This window comes from Zootoca vivipara, chromosome 7, assembly GCF_965207765.1.
Source record: "Zootoca vivipara chromosome 7, rZooViv2.hap1.1, whole genome shotgun sequence".
Taxonomy (NCBI): domain Eukaryota; kingdom Metazoa; phylum Chordata; class Lepidosauria; order Squamata; family Lacertidae; genus Zootoca; species Zootoca vivipara.
The window spans coordinates 49,525,192-49,546,327 of record NC_142590.1 but is presented as its reverse complement, the minus strand read 5'-3'; the positions used below and the strand labels follow the sequence as shown (position 1 = coordinate 49,546,327).

General features: G+C 45.0%; 1 protein-coding gene and 1 long non-coding RNA gene across 4 annotated transcripts in view; one reads left to right on the top strand and one right to left on the bottom strand.

Moving 5' to 3' along the window:
- BRPF3 (bromodomain and PHD finger containing 3) overlaps nt 1-15,998 on the bottom strand; it is a 36,796-nt gene extending 20,798 nt beyond the window's left edge. For 2 of the 3 annotated variants that reach the window (XM_088674142.1, XM_035122495.3), the window contains exons 1-4: nt 15,490-15,668; nt 2,743-4,110; nt 1,940-2,096; nt 240-371 (exon numbers count right to left, since the gene is read on the bottom strand). In XM_088674142.1, the coding sequence (XP_088530268.1) occupies nt 240-371; nt 1,940-2,096; nt 2,743-4,091 (1,638 nt within the window). In that variant the 5' untranslated portion in view covers nt 4,092-4,110; nt 15,490-15,668. Of the gene's footprint in view, nt 1-239; nt 372-1,939; nt 2,097-2,742; nt 4,111-15,489 lie in introns of all 3 variants that reach the window. The other variant, XM_088674143.1, reaches the window with a different exon arrangement.
- LOC148685066 (uncharacterized) lies at nt 15,065-16,535 on the top strand. The gene is made up of 2 exons (XR_015951064.1): nt 15,065-15,178; nt 16,343-16,535. It is a non-coding gene; the product is annotated as an uncharacterized LOC148685066 (long non-coding RNA).
- Nucleotides 16,536-21,136: the final 4,601 nt, after the last annotated feature.

Below are 21,136 nucleotides of genomic sequence, written 5' to 3'. Positions count from 1 at the left end.
TTTGGCTGTAATCCTGTGCACACGTATTTTGGTGTAAGCCCCACTGAATGCAATGCAGCTTGATTCTGAATATGCATGCTTAGGATTGCCTTGGCGTTTTGTTTTTTGTTTTAACACCAAAATGGCAATCACTCCACATCTAGGCCACTTAAGCAGTGCTAATCAAAGGCATTAAATAATGTCAATCTCATTGGAAGTGTAAACAGCTGTACAGATCATCAGGTCAAGCTCATACCAACCTGCTCACGTTTGAGTTTTTCACGCTTACGAATTAATTCAATGAGCAGCCGTGCCCTTTCCAAGTCATGCCGCAGTTTTTGCCAGTACTTCAGTTCCTCCTTCACTGCACCAGTCTTCTCACCATGCTCTTTCTGTAAAATGGGAGATTTTTCTTTCTTTCTTTTTTAATGGTACCTGATCTCTCTTCATCTCTCTCCTGATTCACCAATCTCTTCATATTTACAGTTATTCATAGTCAGTCTTTAACTAGATCATAGAACGTAAGCAACTTATAAGTCCTAAGCATAGACTGACTACCATATTTTTAAGAAGTCCAACCAATGTTCTAAGTATGTTCTGGAAATCTGTTTTAACCATACCCACTGACATTCTTTAACTTCTCAAATATGTGTTGCCACTTCATACCTGTGGTATAACCAAGAGCAAGGCTCCATTGCTTTTGGCCTTTTGACACAGGATTGTACTCTGTCATCAGTGGCACTGGAGGCACAGAATGGCAGCGACACCCTCCTGGTGGTGGCAGCACTGTGCTCACCAGGAATGTGTTCACCAGGACTTGTGGGGTGGAGAGCTACAGGTTGATGGCAGAAGCATCTCTCTGGTGCAGACACGCATACACAACAATGATGACGCCAACAGAGTGCTCCCTCGACCTTGCCCCCACCCCATCTTTGTCCCAGTGAACACAGTGGCACCACCACCAGGAGGGCATTGCTGCTGCTCTCCCCCCCCCCCCCGCAACCTCACACACTGCTGCAGCTCTCTAGCTAAGTCACTCAAAAAAATGTTATGGGGCACAGCAAATGTCAAGTACCGATTCTGTGTAAAGAAAATAATAAAGTGTGTGCCTAGCTCAAAAGGACTAGACCACAAACAGTAAATCTGTGGGTACAGTCTTTGGCCCTGACAAATAAGGAAAAGTGGTCTCCATAGTGCTGATTGTCTCTAAGGTAAAGACAAATGTAGTGTTTTACACAGGAAAGAAAAACAATGTGGATAAAATCCATTGATAACCATCTACAATGAGAAAAACAATGAGATGTGGTTTCAAAGGAAGGAACTGTTAGGAGAATTTTCAGGAGCAAGGCATAGATCACTGGTGGCTTAGCTTTACGCTATGTGGCATAATACAAAAAGTGCATGCTGCAAAACCTCTATTACAGGGGTCAGCAAACTTTTTCAGCAGGGGGCTGGTCCACTGTCCCTCAGACCTTGTGGGGGGCCGGACTATATTTTGAAAAAAATATATGGACGAATTCCTATGCCCCACAAATAACCCAGAGATGCATTTTAAATAAAAGGACACATTCTACTCATGTAAAAACACCAGGCAGGCCCCACAAATAACCCAGAGATGCAATTTAAATAAAAGGACACATTCTACTCATGTAAAAACATGCTGATTCCCGGACCGTCCGCGGGCCGGATTTAGAAGGCGATTCAGCCCCCAGGCCTTAGTTTGGGGACCCCTGCTCTATTACAACCACAATTAATGGACAACTCTACTAAAGGAAGATTTTGAAGTTCCATTTTTAAACTTCATAAGAAATTCCCAAAATGAACTACCCTCATACTTTCTTTAGCTAGCAGTAGCTACTCCATCCAAGGACATTTTCCATCCATGTATCCCAGAAGCAAAACACTATTTTCTCATGGTATTTCAGGGTTCAGTAAAATGTCAATGATGCCACAATCATACCAGTTCTGCATTTCTTTGGGACTGTAGATGAGAGTGCAGACGCCGTATAAGTGGAACACCATTTCTTGACTGACGCTTTAAAAGCCAGTAGTTGTGCAGTCGCTGCATAAACTGATTCTTTCTCTGGAAGCCAAGACCACTGCAGATTTTATTCAGCCTAGGGAAAACAAAAGCATCAAGAGATTTCATCACATATTAAACCCAACTTCAGATTCTGGAAGACCAGTGTTAACACATGGAAACCCCTCTTTAGCTAAACAGTGCCTAATTTTCTAACATCACATTACATGTTAGGAATTATATAAGTAACTCAAGTTCATCAGAGGCTTTTCAACTGTGAAATTGCTGTTCTGTTAGAAACAGCTCTACAGCTCCAATTAAGCAATAGCAGTAGCAAAATGGGCAACACCCAGCCATCAGCTTAGCTCAAATGGCCCAAATTAATTCAGAGGTTTAGCACAAGTGATTACTCCAGTCACTTTCATATAATCATTTAAACTCATTACTAATATAAACACTAGGCAACAAACACAACTGTAGATAGAGCTTACAATCCTGCTCCAAGTGAAACTGTCACAGTCCCATTGACGTCAATGGGATAAGCCTAAATTCGGACCATAAATTGCAAATTTTCTTCGTTTTGCACGTTCAACGATTATTTGTGCCTGCACTTCATTTCCTAACGTAATTAAAGCATTTGCTGAAACAGCCACAGGGCCACCCAACTGGAAAACAGGAGAAAAATGCTGGGCCAGTTCATTGATCAACATGGAAACAAAAGCCAGAACGGTTTCACCACTCACCGGTATGAAGGGATCTGTGCAACCATCAACAAAGGGGCAGAAGCACAGGCTTCCTTCTTTAACTTCTGTTTCAATTTCACTTTGTTCTTGCTCTTGGGAGTGCCCCCATCTACTGTCTCATTCGTTGAAACATCTTCCTCTCCCTCGTGAACAGTAGTTGTACGCCCTTTCTTCACTGTGCCAGGAGGGGAATGTGCCTCGCAATAAGCAGTCTTGCGCACAGTAAACGTTGTGCCATTGAGGCTGGTCTCCCTCATGGGCTCAATCTTCATGAAGAGACCAGCCCTCTGGGCACAGGTGACATGGAAGGCTGTGTAGCAGTTCACCTTGTGACACTGGATGGATGCTCCGATGCCCTTCTGTTTGCAGATGTAGCAAGTGAGCTTCCAGCGAGCTGGTGGGATATTTTCTACGCCCTCAATGGGCTCCAGAAACACAGTGTTTGCAAAACAGACTTCTGGGATCCAGATGGCACAAACAACATGGGCCCAGCGACCATCACTGGTCTGCTTGAAGGCTCCACCCTTGTTTGGGCACAAAACACAATCAACTGGGCGGGAAGGGGACTGTAGGCAGCAGCGACAAAGCCATTGCCCCTCAGGGATGTAGGGCACTCCATAGCATTCTTGGTGCACAGCCAAGTTACAAATGTCACAAAACAAAATGACGTTGCTGTTATGGCATTCATCATCCATGCAAACGCAGCAAACGGCATCCTCATCTATTAGAGTCTGCTGAGCCCCATTGTTGCGGCTCTCCAGGTATGACTCCTTCTCCAACCGATCTACTAGCAATTCAAAAGTCTCAGCAGAAACTGACCCATAGCCATCGTTCTTCCTTTTCTCATTGATCATGTCAAGCCACGCCAAATCTTCCTCATCCATATCATACTCCACTTCAGCATCAACATCCTCAGGTGACTTCTCAATGTACTGATAGTATGCTGAGGGCAGAGATGGAGCATCTGGTTGGCTCAAGGAATCAATCATCCGAAAGCTGGGCTGTGGTAGGTGGAAAGATGTCCCAGGAGCATGTTTTGTGCATGTCTCCCTTTTTTTGCCTTTACACTGAGTTTTCTTTGATTTTGAAGGAAACAGTGGCAGCTCACTGTTTTCTTTGTTACTGTTGCATTCTGTGATGTCCTGGGCAGTCAGCTCATCCTCTGTGATGATCTTTAGAGGATCATAAATGCTGATGCGATGGAGACGCCCATCAATATCAACTTCGACTATCCGCTGGGCCTGGGCATAGGTCAGAGTCTCTCGCGTGGGTGAGCATTTCAAGCTGTATGGTGAAGGAGAACGTCTCCCTTCTAGGGTCTGTCGGGACCTCCTCCGAGGTTTCCTCATAGCAGCAACTCAAAAAACCCTGCAGAGAAAAATAGCATAAACATGAGCAGCATAAATTTCAGGGCAACAAGGAGTCTAACTCCAACTGATTAATTGGTTGAAGTTAATTTTAACTAACAGGGCTGAGAAATAAGAGCATACCTGCTTATTTGGCAACTACTTTGGTGGTAGGAATAAAAAAGAAAGAAAATAAAGCCTTTTAACAATGAGTGGTAGACAGATTTGGCTTATCTCACACTTCAGTATCTCAAAAGGGCACCTATCCTGAGGTAACTTTGGTAATGTTCATTCTGAAAAGTATTTAAACTGAATTGATTGCTCTGCTAAAAAACAAAATTTAACCAAGTACATATTCTTTAAGAAATAGTTAGCCCTAAACATTAAAAGATAAAGGGACCCCATGACCGACTTTGGGGTTGGGGAGCCGGCGTACAGCTTCCAGGTCATGTGGCCAGCATGACAAAGCCGCTTCTGGCGAACCAGAGCAGCACACGGAAACACCGTTTACCTTTCCGCCGGAGCGGTACCTATTTATCTACTTGCACTTTGACGTGCTTTCAAACTGCTAGGTTGGCAGGAGGCCCTAAACATTAGGCTATCCTGAATATAAATCCTTAGATTCTTTTCCTATTTCTACTAAAGGGTTTTAGCATTATAGGAGTCATTCACAAAACCCACAAGACAAAGATATCATAAGCAAGCAGCTAAGAAGGCTACACACAGAAGACTTGTAGAAGAGAACCTGGAAACAAAGAAATCCAATAATAAACAAGGAAGTAGAAAATGAAGAAATTGGTCAAAAGAAGAATTTAATTAGGAAACACAAACCCGAGTAAAGAAGTAAAATGAAGGAGCTAAATATCAGCCTGTCTCTTCTAATGAACTAAGAATGCAAAGCAGCACATGAATGCAAACTAAAAAGATAAATTTGGGCTGGGACCTTATCTCTTAGTGCACTTTTGGGTGTGTGAAACTTTAAATTAGTGAATACCTAATTTGCTGCAAGCCATTCTGAAGCTCCATCTGCACTTTACATTTAAAGCTGTATCATACCACTTTAAACAGGCAGGGCTTCCCCTCTGAGAATCCTGGGAAGTGTAGCATGTTAAGGGTGCTGAGAGGTGTTAGGAGAGCCCTATTCCCCTCACAGAGCTACAATTCCCAGAGTGGTTTAACAAGTGGTCCCTCTCCCCAGGAAACACTGGCAACTGTAGCTCTAATGAGGGAAATCAGTCACTGCATAATATTAACCTAAAATGGAATCAAAAGCTTCCATAGTTTCCTTGCAGTCACATCATGGAGGGAGGGAGCACATGATTGTCAGGTATTAAGTGTGTACAAACCAACCATTGATTTGGAATTGCACTCTTGAACAGAACTTAACTTGCAGTTGATTTATGTGTGCAAACACGAAAGACAAAACCTTTTGCCCTCTCATCACCCAATTTTCTTTTTGGCGTGATTCTTTTACCCCCTCCCCCCCCCAAACCAATAACTATTATAATGCATGCTCTTCAATGGTCAACTTTCTCTATATTTCCTACACTGGCATATTCTTCTTAAACTGTGACAATGTTTTACATTTGTTCCTATTGTGTAATTATTTTTGAAACATTCAATAAGAATGCATTTAAACAAAGGGAAAAAAGCCAGGCCCCTTTTCCTCGGCCCTCTGTGAAACTGTATGCCAGGCATAAATTTAACAAATGGCAGTTTTCCAAACATGGAAATACAACAATTGAAATCCATACTATTGTATAGGTCTTAGTGGCATAGAACAAAGTAACAATTCTTGAGTTAAGATAAACACGTACTGTATTCTTAAAGACATAATTGAGAAGCTACAATTCCCCTTTGGTTACAAAATATGAGTCTTCAGACTGCAACTGCTACATTTTTTCCAAAGGCTATCATTTGAGAAGGATGAAAATTCTAAAACTACAGTACTTGTTCTGAAATGATGTAACTTACGGTAAGTCTGAGAGACTACTTCATGGATGAAACAACTTTAAAACTACTTTTTTAAAAACCTGGGAAAAGGAGAGACTGTTGCGCTTCCTGCTCAGTTCCTGTTTGCATTGTTTTGTCCTTTCCTCCAATGAATAAGCACCCTTAATCATGCCCAGATTTCATTGGATGCAAGGATGGGCTATTGTCCATGTCTTCTGTTCTGAACAGAGAAGAGGTACAAAGAGGTTCTCTCTGTAACTACAGTGGTGCCAATGGAAGCCATGCCAATACCATTTTGTGGTCCTGTGTCTTCCGCTCCTTTAAATGTGGCAGCTATTTTTTGTTAAGCTATACCTCACAACAGTCACTTATTGTTATATCCCACCCCAAGGCAACCATTTATTTCCTAATGCACTGCACTTTCTCAAAACTCCCAATGCCTCCACTGGTCCCTCAATGTTGGTGACCTGTGGGATAAGTGGTAGTGACTTGCTTAGGGCATAGCTGCCAAGTTTTCCCTTTTCTCGCGAGGAAGCCTATTCAGCATAAGGGAATTTCCCTTAAAAAAAGGGAGAACTTGGCAGCTATGGCTTAGGGCTACCCAGTAAGCTTCATAGCTGAGCATATACTGTATTTGAATACTGGATGTTCAAGCCTAATACTTTTAAACACAGAGCAATACTACATTAGCGGGAGAAAAAATGCCACATATATCATCTTTTGAAAATGCTAATGAGAATGAATCCGTTCATGTAGAAAGAGAAAGTTCTCAGTGTTACTCTGATAGTTTACTGACAGGTGGCTAGAAAAATAACTTTTAAATAAACATATTGAAGAACATTGAAACAAATTATAATACTCAATGTGGCTACTCCACAAACTGCTTCTAGCCCACTGGTTCAGTTGTGTAGTGCAGCGTTTCTCAACCGCTGTTCCGCGGCACACTAGTGTGCCGCGAGACGCTGGCTGGTGTGCCGCGACGTGCGGCGACGAGAAGGGCGTTTTACATTGTCACGTGCCTGGCGGCCGCCAATAAACACCACTGACCCGCCGGAAAGCAATATTTCTCCTCCTCTTTCCCAAAGCTCAGTGCAAACGACTGGAGGGTGGTTTTAGAGTCTAGGGAGGCCCCCTAGGGAGGCGCGCTCCAGATCCGCCGCCGGCCCCCCTTAAGCCGCATCGAGGTTGCTCCGCCTCCCCTGCCTCCTTCGCCCGTCCTTCGCCATGGCTGCGTGGCGGACGCTGGGCTTTGCGGTCCGGAATTACTCGCAAGCAGCAGCCAAGGTAACCTTTCGCCTTTGAGCCGCCCCGCAGCTCCCCTGGAAGTGCGCGCGCCCTTGTAATCCGGGGGCAGGCAGAGCCTTGCCTGGACTGGAGAGGAGAATTGGGGGTCTGAAGGCTTCTCCCCTCCCATGGGGCGGCAGGAGGGAGATTAATTTCCTCCTTCCTATAGTCAATATAGGGCGGCACAGAGTTAATTTTTTTAACTTTTTTAATGGTGGTGTGCCTCGTGATTTTTTTCATGGAACAAGTGTGCCGTGGCCCAAAAAAGGTTGAGAAACACTGGTGTAGTGTACACATGGCCTGCATTGCTCTATAGAAATAAAAATATAAACATTTATTATATAAATATAAAATAAAAATAATTATTATATATAGTGTGCCGTCAAAACTCCTTGTGGTTGTTATGTGGGTTGTTTTGCTCTGTTGTTATGGTACATGTATTTATGTTTTAAATGTGTTGTAAGTTGCTTGAAGATCTTCAGGTAACAAGTAATCAACAAGTTAATAACAATAATAATAGTAAAGATATTATTATTATCATTATCATCGTGTCAGTAGATTTTTCCATACTGCGCAGAACCAATTTTAGATTGTAAAGGTGCATTTATCATATGAAAAGGGGGAGATGGAATATATGCATCAGTCAACATCAAGATGTATTAATATTGACTGATGCATGTATCCCAGCTTCCCTTTTAAAGAAATTGTGTTTTGAGAAATCAGTTTTTTGTTTATACAGGGGAAGGAGCAAGCATTCCATTTATATGGGGTGGGGTGATTTGAAGGACTCTAAGCATTGTTTTTTGAGCAGGGAAGGCAAATGATAGTTTCCTGGAGAAAGTTTCCTTAAAAGAATCAAGTCTATGTGGAGTTTTTTTGAGGGACAATAAGAAGGGAAAGAGTGGGAAGGGAGGAAATGGGGATGAGGAATCTGTGAAAGGAAAATAAGGTCCCAGTCCATGTTGCTTTTCAGGGCTGCTTTCAGCCTAGAGTCCTTAGGTCAGGGGTCAGCAACCTTTTTCAGCGGTGGCCCGGTCCACCATCCCTCAGACTATGTGGTGGGCTGGACTATATTTGGGGGGGAAATAAACGAATTCCTATGCCCCACAAATAACCCAGAGATGCATTTTAAAGAAAAGGACACATTCTACTCATGTAAAAACACGCTGATCCCTGGACCATCCGTGGGCTGGATTGAGAAGGCAATTGGGCCGCATCCGGCCCATGGGCCTGAGGTTGCCTAACCCTGCCTTAGGTGCACAGTTTCCTCTAATTAGCTGGAAAAGGAATTAAAGTAGAGTGTCCACACAGAGCTTGCATATAGCACTAAGGTATATTACCAAGCAATGTCTTCCCCATAACCAAATTCTCCTATGTTCCATCACAATTAAGTTCTATTTAAAACAAAGGTCCCTGACTTCAGTTCAAAGTTTATTGCTTGTTCTTTCTGCTAGTTTTATTGCTTCCTGTTGATCCCAGCTGGGAAACAAGTTGTAAAGGGCCAGCTAATTGCCCCTTAAGTAGCTTGCTTTAATTGCCCCTTTTTGTGAAACATTTCATTTCTCAGTGCTTCCTATCTCCAAAGCTCCCCCCTGTGTGTTCAGAGTGGACTTAGCATATGGTTTTGCCTTTCAAAGTAACATCTACAGAAACACACATAAGCAGAAGTGGGAATGCAGCAAGCTAGAATGGGAGGGGGAAAATCATTCCTCTCACCATGGTCAAGATAAAAATTTCCACCCCCAAAGCTGCTATTAGCCTCAGGGGGACATTTCCCTATTAGGGCTAACAGTATATTTGTGGGTGATTTTAATCAGGACCATAAAAGTGGAGGGAGGAGGGGATAATTCAGCTCTCCTTATCCAGATGACATGCTCCCAATCCTGCTCAGGGTCCCCTGAAACTATTACTTTGAAAGGCAAAACTAGACACATTAAATCAATTAATGGCATGGCAGAGAGACATAGTCCCATAGTGCAGGGTTGTCAAACTCAAATTCATCGGGGGCCGCATCAGCAGTTTGGTCACCCTCAAAGGGCCAGTTGTATCTGTAGGACTATGTGTCCACTCTTTATTATCATAAATTATTGTCACTGCATTCAATTATTACTGTTTTTTGTAATAATGTAAGCAATAACTAACATAGTCAGAATAATGGCAAGTAGATATTCAAATGTACAATTATTGTACAATTTATTGAAAAATGATTTTTGGTAACTGCACTGGGTGGTGGAGGCTCGCTAGGGTTTCATGCAGGAGCTTTGCAGAGCTACTGGTACCTGGAGATGCTTGGGTCCTTCTGCATGCAGGACAGATGTTCTGCCAGTGAGCTACCACCCTTCACCAAAGGGACTGGCTGAGGTTGACTCACTGGAGCTGTTCTCCTGGTTCCAGGGTTTAAGGGCCAGAAGTATAAAGCAGCATCCTATGTTTCTGAGGAGAGGGAGAGGGAGGGGAGGGGAGGAAGGCACTGCTGGGTGCTTTGTCTGTGCTTCAGCAGCAGCAGCAGCTGTTTCCAGGCGCCGAGCCGTGGCAGGAGGAGGAGGATTCAAAGTGCTACAGAGCACTGCTGCGTCGCAGAGGCTCGGGACTCTCCGTGCGGCGCTGCTGGGCGCTGACCCGGCAAGCTGCCTCCTCCTTCTCCTGCTGTGGCTCGGGGTGCTCCACGCAGTGCTGCTCTGGCTGCCTTTCTACCCCTCCCCCCGCTGCTGGGTCCCGCTGGCTGGGGCGCTCGGCGGGCCACATGACGAGGTCTGGCGGGCCGGATTTGGCCCCCGGGCCTTGTGTTTGACACCCATGCCATAGTGCATCCCTTATCTGAGTTATGCTCTCCCTCCCAGGGATATATATACTGTTTCTATACAACTGCGATTAGGTAAAAAGTTTGTTTGAATACTATGCTCCACTGTGGCAGAGGAGACAGGGTGGGTAGCCAATGATTTTGGGATTCAATCAGTGTTTTTACTTACACCACTTCAGACATCAGTGTCACATTCGAACAGTGTGTTGGAGTTAGCAGCATAGCATTTTGTGTATATCTGATTCTCTTCTGTTATGCGCTCAACTTCGGCCCATTTTGGTGAATTCACTGGTAAGGTTCTGCTGGCAGTTCAAGTACGCAGGAATGAAACTGCACCAGTGCTATTTCTATTGGCACAGCCTTAAAGTGGCAGAGAAGATTTTTTTATGTTTGTTGTTTTTATTATGTTTTTAGATATGCTGTGAGCCACCCAGAGTGGCCAGGGAAACCTAGCCAGATGGGAGGGGTATAAATAATAAAAATATTACTATTACTATGTCCTATGATTCTCAAGTCATAGTATTATGCCATAATGTTCTGCTTCCATTATGTTCCACTTGCATATTTGTAAGAAGGCAGTTGTGTTGTAAAAGAGCCTCCTCCGCAAAGAATACAAAATTTAGCCATGCAAAATTTAGCTTAGTGGATTGCCTATGAGGACATATTTTCTATTCTCATGTTAACACACTAAAGATGCCAGCTGGTTACAGAAGAAAGAAACCACTTTATTTTACATTCCCTTGCTTTTCAGTAATCAAATTATTCAACCCTTAAGCTAAATCAGCACTTGCTGGATTTCCCCCACTACTGATTTGTTATAAATATTAGTCACTGTTTACAACCATAGACCCATTATTTAATAAGATCACAGAATTGTAGATTTGGAAGGGGTCCCAAGGGTCATCTAGTCCAAGCATCTGCAATATAGGAATCTCTACTAGACCACACATGACAGATGGCCAGTCAACCTCTGCTTTAAAACCTGCAAGGAAGGATAGCCCACCACCTCTTGTTGAACAGCTCTTACTGTCGGGAATTTTCCTTGATATTTTGTTGGATCTACTTTCTTGTAACTTAAATCCATTGGTTTATGTCCCAGCCTCTGGAGCAGGAGAAAACACACTTGCTCCATCCTCCTTGTGACAGACCTTTTAGATATTTGAAGATGGCTATCATCTCCTCAGTCTCTTCTTACCAGGCTAAACATACCCATTATCATCAACCGTTCCTCATAAGGCTTGATTTTTAGACCCTTTATCATTTCATTTTCTTTCTTGCACCTCTCTCCTCTGATGCTATGCCACTATTATTATAAGACCACATCATAGCAATAAACTTTGTGGACTTAATACAAATTCCTCTGCACAGGAGCCAACTCCTAGGGGCTGAGGTCCCTTCACCCCCCCCCCCAAAAGAAATTGAGGGGGCTGGTCCTCCGAAGGTTGAGGGATATGGCCATTCAAATGGTGCATGTGTGCTGTATCATGTGATCGATTATGTGGGGCAGGGCTTGCCCCCCCAAATATTTTATTCAAGTTGGCACCCCTGTCCCTCTATGTACCTTCCTTCGCAAGGTACATCCAACATCTCACCTTCCTAAAACAGCTTTACCTTTCCTCCACACTTTTCAAGACTTCACCCTTGCTTATTGCTAACATTTGCCACTTATCAACAGACTAGACTCCTTTAGCACTTTCACCAAGGCCCCAATCTGCACTATACATTTAAAGCAGTATCATGCCACTTTAAGCAGTCATGGCTCCCCTCAAGTATCCTGGGAACCGTAGTTTGTTAAGAGTGCTGAGAGTTGTTAGGAGACCCCTATTCTACTCACAGAGCTACAATTTGCAGAGCGATATAACAATAAACCCATCTTCTGAGGGAAGTCTGGGAACTGTAGCTCCAGGAGACTAAGAACACTTAGCATCAGGATTCTTGGGAGGAAGCCATGAAAGTGCTATGATACTGCTTAGAGTGCAAATAGATGAAACCCATGTTTCTGTGCATGCTAGCCACCATCTCCAAATGTCCCTAAACAACAATGCATGCCATTTTTATGCTGAAACCCCGCCAAATTTCTTTTGCTATTTGTCTTCAAGTTAGTCTTTTCTAGTTTCAATAATACAATAATCTTCCCCCAATTCATAAAACACTGAATTCCACTCATACCACATGCCTTATTCCTTATTCCTATCATGCATATGCTGAATTAAAGACAAAGAATTCATTACACATGATCCAATGAAAACCATGCCAAAGCTCTGGCATGAGTGAGATTTAACTAGCACCATGATATTCAACAGATTATTGCACCATTATCTATATTAGTTTGTGGTTCTGACAGCTAAGCTGGTATGATACCCCAGAATGTTCAGTTGCTCAAGAAACCCAAGTATTTGCTGAATAGATTTTGGGAAGTGATAGGTAGTTGTAAGTTTGGCTGGGATTAAGACTTCAAACAGGCTGACTGAGAATCACAGAGAAGTCCAGGAACATAGGAAATCTAAACAATAAGGGTAGGCAATAGATCGAGAAACAGGAATCTGAAGGAAAGCTAAATGAATAATGAGGTTTGAGGGCAAAGGGCAGATGAGACAGAGAAATGAGGCAAGAACAGGCTAATCAAAAAAGTAAGCTATGAAGAAATTTCACAGTGCTTAACATCAGAAGAAAGAGAGTGAAAGGATTGTTAAGAAGGCTGGTCAAAAAGCAGGGAAGCTAAATTAAATTGCACAAAGGAGGAACTGGCCTGAAAAGCAGGGGCCTGATGAAACAAATGGCTGAAGAGAAGGCACATAGAACTAAGATGCAGAAGGAACACTACTCCCTTAGCAGGAAGAAAGTGACCAGGCATGAGAGGAACTAAGGACGCATGGGGTTGCTGAGCCTGGAGAACCATATAAATAAGTCTACAAAGTTACTAGCTTTCTAACAAATTCAAAACCTGTAGTTCCGTGTTAGCTGTAGACATGAAGGAAGGTCCTCCCAAGCCAACATGAAAACAAGTGCTACTGGCATCTTGATGGGTTATTTTAAAATGTGCTTTCTACCAGGTAGACTGGCAGAAGGAGAGTGTGATACGTCCCATGCCACTCACTCACCTTCATGGAAATCCTGATACTGTAGTGACCCAGGCATGTCAAACCCGCGGCCCTCCAGATGTTTTGGCCTACAACTCCCATGATCCCTAGCTAGCAGGACCAGTGGTTGGGGAAGATGGGAATTGTAGTCCAAAACATGTGGAGGGCCGCAGGTTTGACATGCCTGCGTAGTCTATGACTATTAAGCGAGTAGTTAAATGCAAGGTTTATAGCCTAATTTTTTTGGGGGGGGTCCTCCAGCTGTGATTTCTACTGTTAATGGAATATTGTGATCTGGCAACCCTAAGGGAGGAATAAGCAATGAGTAGTGTGGTAAATAGGCAATTGAAGAATTGGATAGATCAATTAAGGAAAATAAAATATGGATCTAATAAATGGAGACATTTGTTTTGATTATAAATTATAGAAATCAATGAATGCTGTTAATGAAAAAAATAAACATTACAGTAGATAAAATATTCTGTTAAACAGAAGGTTCTTAATCTTTCTTGTAGAATATACTGTATTAGGTTTTAAAGAAACGTAATCTGATCTCAAAATAGTGTTCATGGGAGTAGGATATAATCTAGGTTTGTATTTATATTTACTTTTGTAATACAGCTTGGTGTGGAAAATTTAAAAATTAGGGGGGGGGGCAATTGGGCTAAACTGCCAATACTGATTTGAACAAATCAACCAGTTCTTTGGCTGTGGACTTATAGTTTATATTCAGTAAGTTGGACATTAACTCTGCAGTTCTGGGGCAGGAACATCCTGCAATAGACAAAAAATAAAATAATAAAGGGAATTGCACTTTGTTGTACTGTGCTCTTCTTCCACTTCAGCAGCTGCAGCCTAAGCAATGGAAAAGTACAGCCAATGAAGGGATTGTCTTGCATTAAGGCAGGGGTAGGCAACCTAAGGCATGTGGGCTTTATGTGGCCCAATCGCCTTCTCAATCTGGCCCGCAGACGGTCCGGGAATCAGCGTGTTTTTACGTAAGTAGAATGTGTCCTTTTATTTAAATGCATCTCTGGGTTATTTGTGGGGCCTGCCTGGTGTTTTTACATGAGTAGAATGTGTGCTTTCATTTAAAATGCATCTCTGGGTTATTTGTGGGGCATAGGAATTTGTTCATTTATTTTTTTCCAAAATATAGGCCGGCCCCCCCACATGGTCTGAGGGACGGTGGACCGGCCCACAGCTGAAAAAGATTGCTGATCCCTGCATTAAAGTAAACAAACTCTGTCCTTCAGTGGAGGAGGCCCCTGTTCAAGAGTTGCATCTTATGCCTCAGGGAAAACGACCCTGTTGCCACTATGAACTTAAAGGCTGGAATAAGTTCCAAATGAACAACTTTCTTGCTCCTAGTCTATGGATCACATGCAATCAGTATAAACTAACAAAACATCTCTCACTAACCCTCTCAGCAGCATTTTAATCTGCCTTTGAACTATGTTTTGGCCTTTTTGAGAAGGGTGGTCCATGCAACTGAATGGTTCCAGCAGCAGACCGCTGAAGGAGGTTTGAGTCCACATGCACACTCTCTCAGGTGACTCTTCAGTGTGCACAGGGAAACAAAAACACAGCAGGCCTCACAGCAGAAACCCTTTCCCTGGGGGACGGGGCAGCCTGGGCTGTGTCAGAATCCAGGCCCTTTCCACGTGACACAGCGCGCAGCAATCTCGCTCTGCCAGATGCTAGCGGCCCTCCTTCCATCCACAGCAATATTAAAGTCGCAAGCGGCGGGGTGGGGGGGGTGGAAAATGTTGAATATAAATTTGCCAGCATCTACAAGCCCCTCCGAAGGGGGAAATCCCTCGACTAATTACACGGCACGGAAAGGAAACAGCTGTAATCACCCTCCCATTGGATACGATCGCTGTCCATCTTCCTGCACTGCGGCCAATAGCAGCACACAGCGCGCAGGGGAGAGCTACGTGTCCCTGCCTGGGCCAATGAAGAAGGGGAAGGTGGGCGTGGCTAATGGTGTCCCGGTTATGAGGGCGAACAAGATGGCGGGCATCGGTTTCCCTCTTTCTCCCCCCGCGTTCTCACCCACTCTCTCTCCCTTCTCAGCCTCGGTATAAAGCGCTGTGGAGAAAGCCCCGCCCCGCAGCTTGGAGGGCGCGAGGCCTCCTCAGTCCCGCCACCCCCTCACCGTCTAGTCCGGTCACCTTCCCGCGACCCTGGGGGCGCCGCTGAGAGAGGGAGGGAGGAACGGGGCTGCAGGCAACCGGGCGGCAGTGGTGGCGAGGGCGGGCGCGTCCTTCGGTCTACTTGCCTGTCCTCCTCCGTGGCGGCGCCGGGTCTTCTGCGGGACGGACGGGCTCGCTCCGTCGGGGAGGGGGGGGGGGGACAAGATGTCGGCTCGGCGCGCTTCCCTTCAGCGCCTCCCCCTCATAGCCGCGGCTCCCGACCTGCCTCGGACACGCTGCCCGTTCGCTTCAGCTCCTCCGCCGCGGCTCCGGCTCCTGTTGCGGGGTGGGGGGAAGGGAGCGAAGGAAGGCAAGATGGAGGCGGCGGCGACAGGAGCGCAGCCCGGCCAAGCGATGGAGAGAGGGAGAAGGGGGGGGGAGGGAAGGAGGCGGCGAGGGAGGGGGCTGCTACCGCGCTCCGCTCTTTCTCTCTCCCCCCCGGTCAGGGACCGCCCCCCCCCTTGCGTTTTCCTCCCTGGACACACAGCGTGGAGGCCCGGCGACAGCGGTCAGGAGCGAGGGGGGGGCACCGAGATAGGCTAATGAGCGCCGTCGCCACTCGCCTTCCCGCTGTGGCGGGCAGAGCTTCGGGGGTTGGTAATCCCAGGCGCGCTAGGTTGCATTAGGGGTGGGGGTAACCCTGGGGGAGGCCCATGTGGGGAGCATTTCTGAGACTGATCAGCAGGCTGGCGGGGGGCATTGGGGGAAAGGTGCCCCCGTCGGTCGAGCTCATAGGGTACATGGGTTCTTCCTGGTGCAGAGTCCTAAAGGATTTTCCACCCATGATCAAATTCCTACATGAAGTCACTTCCCCTTAGGCATGCATAGATGAATCCCACTGCTGCATGTTGAGCTTTTAACACGTGTATAGTTGCTGCAGGCTTTGGGAACCTGGCCAGCAAGTGACAAGTGTTTGGTTATCGCATGGTGTTTTCGCAGGTTCCTGTTACAGAGTCGCTGTCCTCTTGTGTGAAGCAGTCCTAAAGTAGGCCTAGATCCAAAAAGCACATGAGGTGGTGAGACTATGTCTGGACTGTACCACTGCTGTTGAAGACTCAGGTTGGAACCCTGGCCAAGAAAAATATTTGTATGCACATACGTAGTACTTTCCAAATACAGGCTTTCTGTTTTAGCTGCTGGTTTATTTGATTTCATAGATTGCACACATGCAGAGAGGTTTGTCTTCCTTTGCAAACAATTCACAAACTACAACTGTGTGCTACAACATAACAAATTTGAGTAAAGTGATGCCATAGAAAAAGTTGGGACAGTACAGTATTAGAAGTACAGTCATTGTGATGCAAGTTCACGACATGCTAAAGTACTTAACTACAAACATGAGAAATGGCTTTGTACAAACACCGAGTCTTATTCTCTGTGTGGTGTATCCAGCTGAGTATATGTAACTATGAAATATATTGTAATCATTCAAATAATCTTATTCCAAGGGGGTGTCCCTACATTATGAGGAAAACTTAGTTGTCAATGTTACCAGCTTAATGGGGTGTTCCACTTGATTATTTCAAGGCAGTAAAGAGGAGAGAAAGTAATACCATTTACTGCATGAAAGCAGATTGAAGGGTTATAACCTCTCCCTAGTGTATTTAATTGAGTAATCTGATAGGTGACGCTTTCATACTGTGTATGAGCACAGCCAGATAAAGACGTGTATTTTTGTTCTTTATGCCAAGATGGCATATTTATATATATTCCAAATCCTACACTGGTTAAAGGTAAAGAACAATAGACATACTATTTGGTTTGCACAACTTTAGTTGTCACTGAGTTACAACCACCTACATATATATATGGGGTAACAGCAAGGCACCTGGCAAAGTCACTGGGACTGACCTTTCCAGATACACAGATGAAGAACTCTTATTCTCTAATGCTAGCAAGCTATACTGACTTCAGAACTAGTTGTCAGGCACCTCATACTAAAGAGTTTCATTTTGTTTATGAAGAATGTTCAAAACGTGTATATCTACATGTACGCCTAGCATCTCCATACCGTAATGATGCATGTAAATCAACTAGCACTTCTGATATCTGAGATTGAAATTACTTCCATTCTGGTGGCTGCTGTATACTGTACTTGTTCCGACCACAGCATTGTATTTAACAAAGGTTTTCAATTAGCAATACATTTTCAATTAGTACTAATCACACCTTGGATGTCTAAACTCGGATGCCTGAGATTGAAAGGATCAGTGTAGATGGGCTTTGTAAGCCTTCCCACGCTCCTGCTGTCACTGCCACTGTTTACCCTTCACTCCCCTCTACCGGGGCGTGATACTAAAATCCAGGGTTCCTTCTGTTGGCGGGGTGGGGTGGGGTGGAATGAAGGAGACAAGTCACTTTCCAATACTACAAGTCACACTGGCTATTAGGGGAGGGGGCGGATAGGAAACTTGACATACTCCATGGTGGCAAGAGTCAAGAGTGCCACCTGCACCACACTTTTCCCCTTTGTGGTAAGTGGCAGTGGCCTGTGGTGTCTGGATGCCTGCACCCATGCTTGCTTTACTGACCACTACCTGCAGTAAAATCAAGCTGGGGTTGAGTTTGTTGGTGTCTCTGGTAACATCCCTCTTACATCATGGATGTTGGCAAATGGGATTTTTAAAAGGCAAAATAATATTAGAACTAGAGCTGTCATAGGCAGATTATATACCTACTAGTCTCATTCAGCCCGTTAAGAAAACGGGCGCTAGAGGTGCGACGGGGCCGCGGCCTTCCCTCCCTTTGTGCGCTTGGCCGCGGGGCGCGCCGGAAACGCAATTAAACAAAGCGCTCTCCCATCGTGTCCCGCGGCCGAGTGCAGAGAGGGAGGGAAGGCCGCAGCCCGGCCGCTCCTCCCACGGGCCAGGTAGGGTTGTCAGGAGGCGGAAGCGGCGGACCAAGATGGCGGCATCGGGCTCTGGGACCATCTTGGTCCACTGCTGCAGGGGAATGGGAGGCAGAGGGTTGAGGGGGGGGGAGAACGTGTGTGTGTGTACGTCCCGCCTCTTCATCCAGTCCCTGTGTCCATGGGGCACATGCGCATTAGCGCGGACACAGGGACTGGACACAGAGACACAGGGACTTTATTATATAGGATAATCTGGCTGCACGGTGGTCCCACTCTCACTACAAGCTGCAGATTGAAAAAGAGCAATCCTTCCCCACCCCCCCAAAAAACCATTTTTAAAAAATAGGCTCCTAAATAGTCATCTGAGTTATCCAGCAGTAAAGTAATATAGGGTACCCAACTTTTCATATTAATCATCCAACAATTCACTTCATTGCTGTCATAGCATTTAACTTTCACTGACTGCAGGGCTTTGCTGATGGACAGCAAATGGGAATAAGTGCTGATTTAACAGCATGCCTATACAGTGGTACCTCAGGTTACAGACGCTTCAGGTTACAAACTCCGCTAACCCAGAAATAGAACCTCGGGTTAAGAACTTTGCTTCAGGATGAGAACAGAAATCACGGGGCAGCGGGAGGCCCCATTAGCTAAAGTGGTTAAGAACAGTTTCAGGTTAAGAACGGACCTCCAGAACAAATTAAGTTCTTAACCCGAGGTACCACACTATAAATGAGTGAAAAGGTACCACAACTTGCAGCATGAAACTAGGATTGGAAATAACAGTATATTGAACAATCGAAGAGGGAAATGCACATCAAAATGATTTTTGGAGCGCTAAAAGCAACAGTGGCATTGCAGGCAAAAGCTATATGGAATAAGCAGATAAAATGACTCAATCAGATACTGACGGGAAACATGACATTTTCCAAGACAAACACGCCTGCTTGCAAATGAGATACCTCCTTTTATTGCCACACCGATTTAGCTTTCGGAAAGTCACATATTTCCATTCTTTATGATGGGGTCTTCTGAACAATAGATAAGAATGGAATTTGTACAGTAAGTGCTCAATCCGACTGATCTGATGCTCTGCTGCCAGTGTGTGTTTGCAATGCCAACACAGTGTGGCCCTTCCTAATGTTTCACTGCTGACCAAAGCCCATCCTGGCACAGAAAGCTGCTAGCACATTTTATTTTGTTTTATTATGTGGTATTCTAAGGGTCACTTAGCCAGTGCAGGAACTTGAATGTTGTTGCAATTCAATCCCTATGCCCAGGGGCCATTCCAGAAGTAGAGGGGCTGGGAAGCAGTCCCTAGTGATTGGTTGCAGTTCAAGGCCTGTGCATCGGGGCCATTCAGGGTAGAGGAATTGCAAGGCAAGTCTGTTCTGTTTTGGAAGTCACTGATGATCTGTTATGGTGGCTGGCTGTGGTCATTTTCATACATCCCTTTAAAAGTATCTGTTAAAGCTCAGTTTCTCACACTATGCATAAAGTTAGTCAAGGGAAGAGGGAAGTAGCTAAATTCTGACAAAGGATTGTGTATTGGTTAGGATGGATCTGGGATGAAAGAGATTACAATCCCCCCCCCTTTTTGGGGGGGTTTCCGTAATGCCCTTTTCCCCAGAATTCTCTACAGGTTGAATTCTCCAGAATTCTCAGCCACAGATTGCCTTTGTCCATGATTCCCAAAGCAAGCCAATACATAAGCACTGGTTTATTTTTCTTTCCTGAATACCCTATGTTTCTGTCCTGTCTGGCAGAGAAGAAGGAAAATTTTCCCTAGAGTTTGCACCTCTCTTAGATCCCATGAATGGGCAGCAATCGGGATCCAATGTGCATGGAAAAATCTGAGAGACTCGGGGCACTTCCAGACTTGCTTTTCTGCAGGTGGGATTCCGTCACATGCCAGAAAATTGCACAATTAAAGTGAATTTGGGCTCTTGCACAACAAATCCACCCCACCCCCAGGAGGAGGAGGAAACGGGGAAACACAGTGGAAAGGCTGGGATACTAATTGCTAGGTGCTCGAGATGTCAAGTATTAAACCTGGGACTTTCTGCATACAAAAGAGATGCTCTGCCACTGACCTATAGGTAAAGGTAAAGGGGCCCCTGACCATCAGGTCCAGTCGTGTCCGACTGGGGTTGCGGCGCTCATCTCGCTCTATAGGCCGAGGGAGCCGGCGTTTGTCCACAGACAGCTTCCGGGTTATGTGGCCAGCATGACAAAGCTGTTTCTGGCGAACCAGAGCAGCGCACGGAAACACCGTTTACCTTCCCGCTGGAAGCACTTTTGATGTGCTTTCGAACTGCTAGGTGGGCAGGAGCTGGGACCAAGTAACGGGAGCTCACCCCGTTGCAGGGATTCAAACCGCCGACCTTCTAATCAGCAAGCCCTAGACTCTGCGGTTTAACCCACAGCGCCACCTGGGTCCTCCCCTAATTTAGAATGGCCATAATGTAGTTAACACTTGCAACATTATTTCTATGTGTCGTAGCACTTTAAAATGTTGACACATTGCTTTTAAGAATGTGGCCTCATGTCAGGCAAATGGGAACTGAGGTGTCCTAAATCAGAAATCACTTCCAGACCCAAAATACTTCGCCCGTATTCCTACTCTAAGAAGTAGGAAAAAATTGTCACTATTTTACATAAACCTTTATTTTATTTCTAGAAAGGTTGGGTTGGTTTCTACTAAGTCATACACAGAGTAGAGCCATTGACATCAATGAACCTAAGCTATCTGTGTCCATTAACTTCAGTGGTCTATTCTGAGTAGGACTAGCTCTGAATACCACCCCTTGTCAGTTTAGCTGGAGGCTGCAGTTTCCAACGGGGGTTGAGAAGACTCCAGAAGGTATAATGAAAAAGAATAA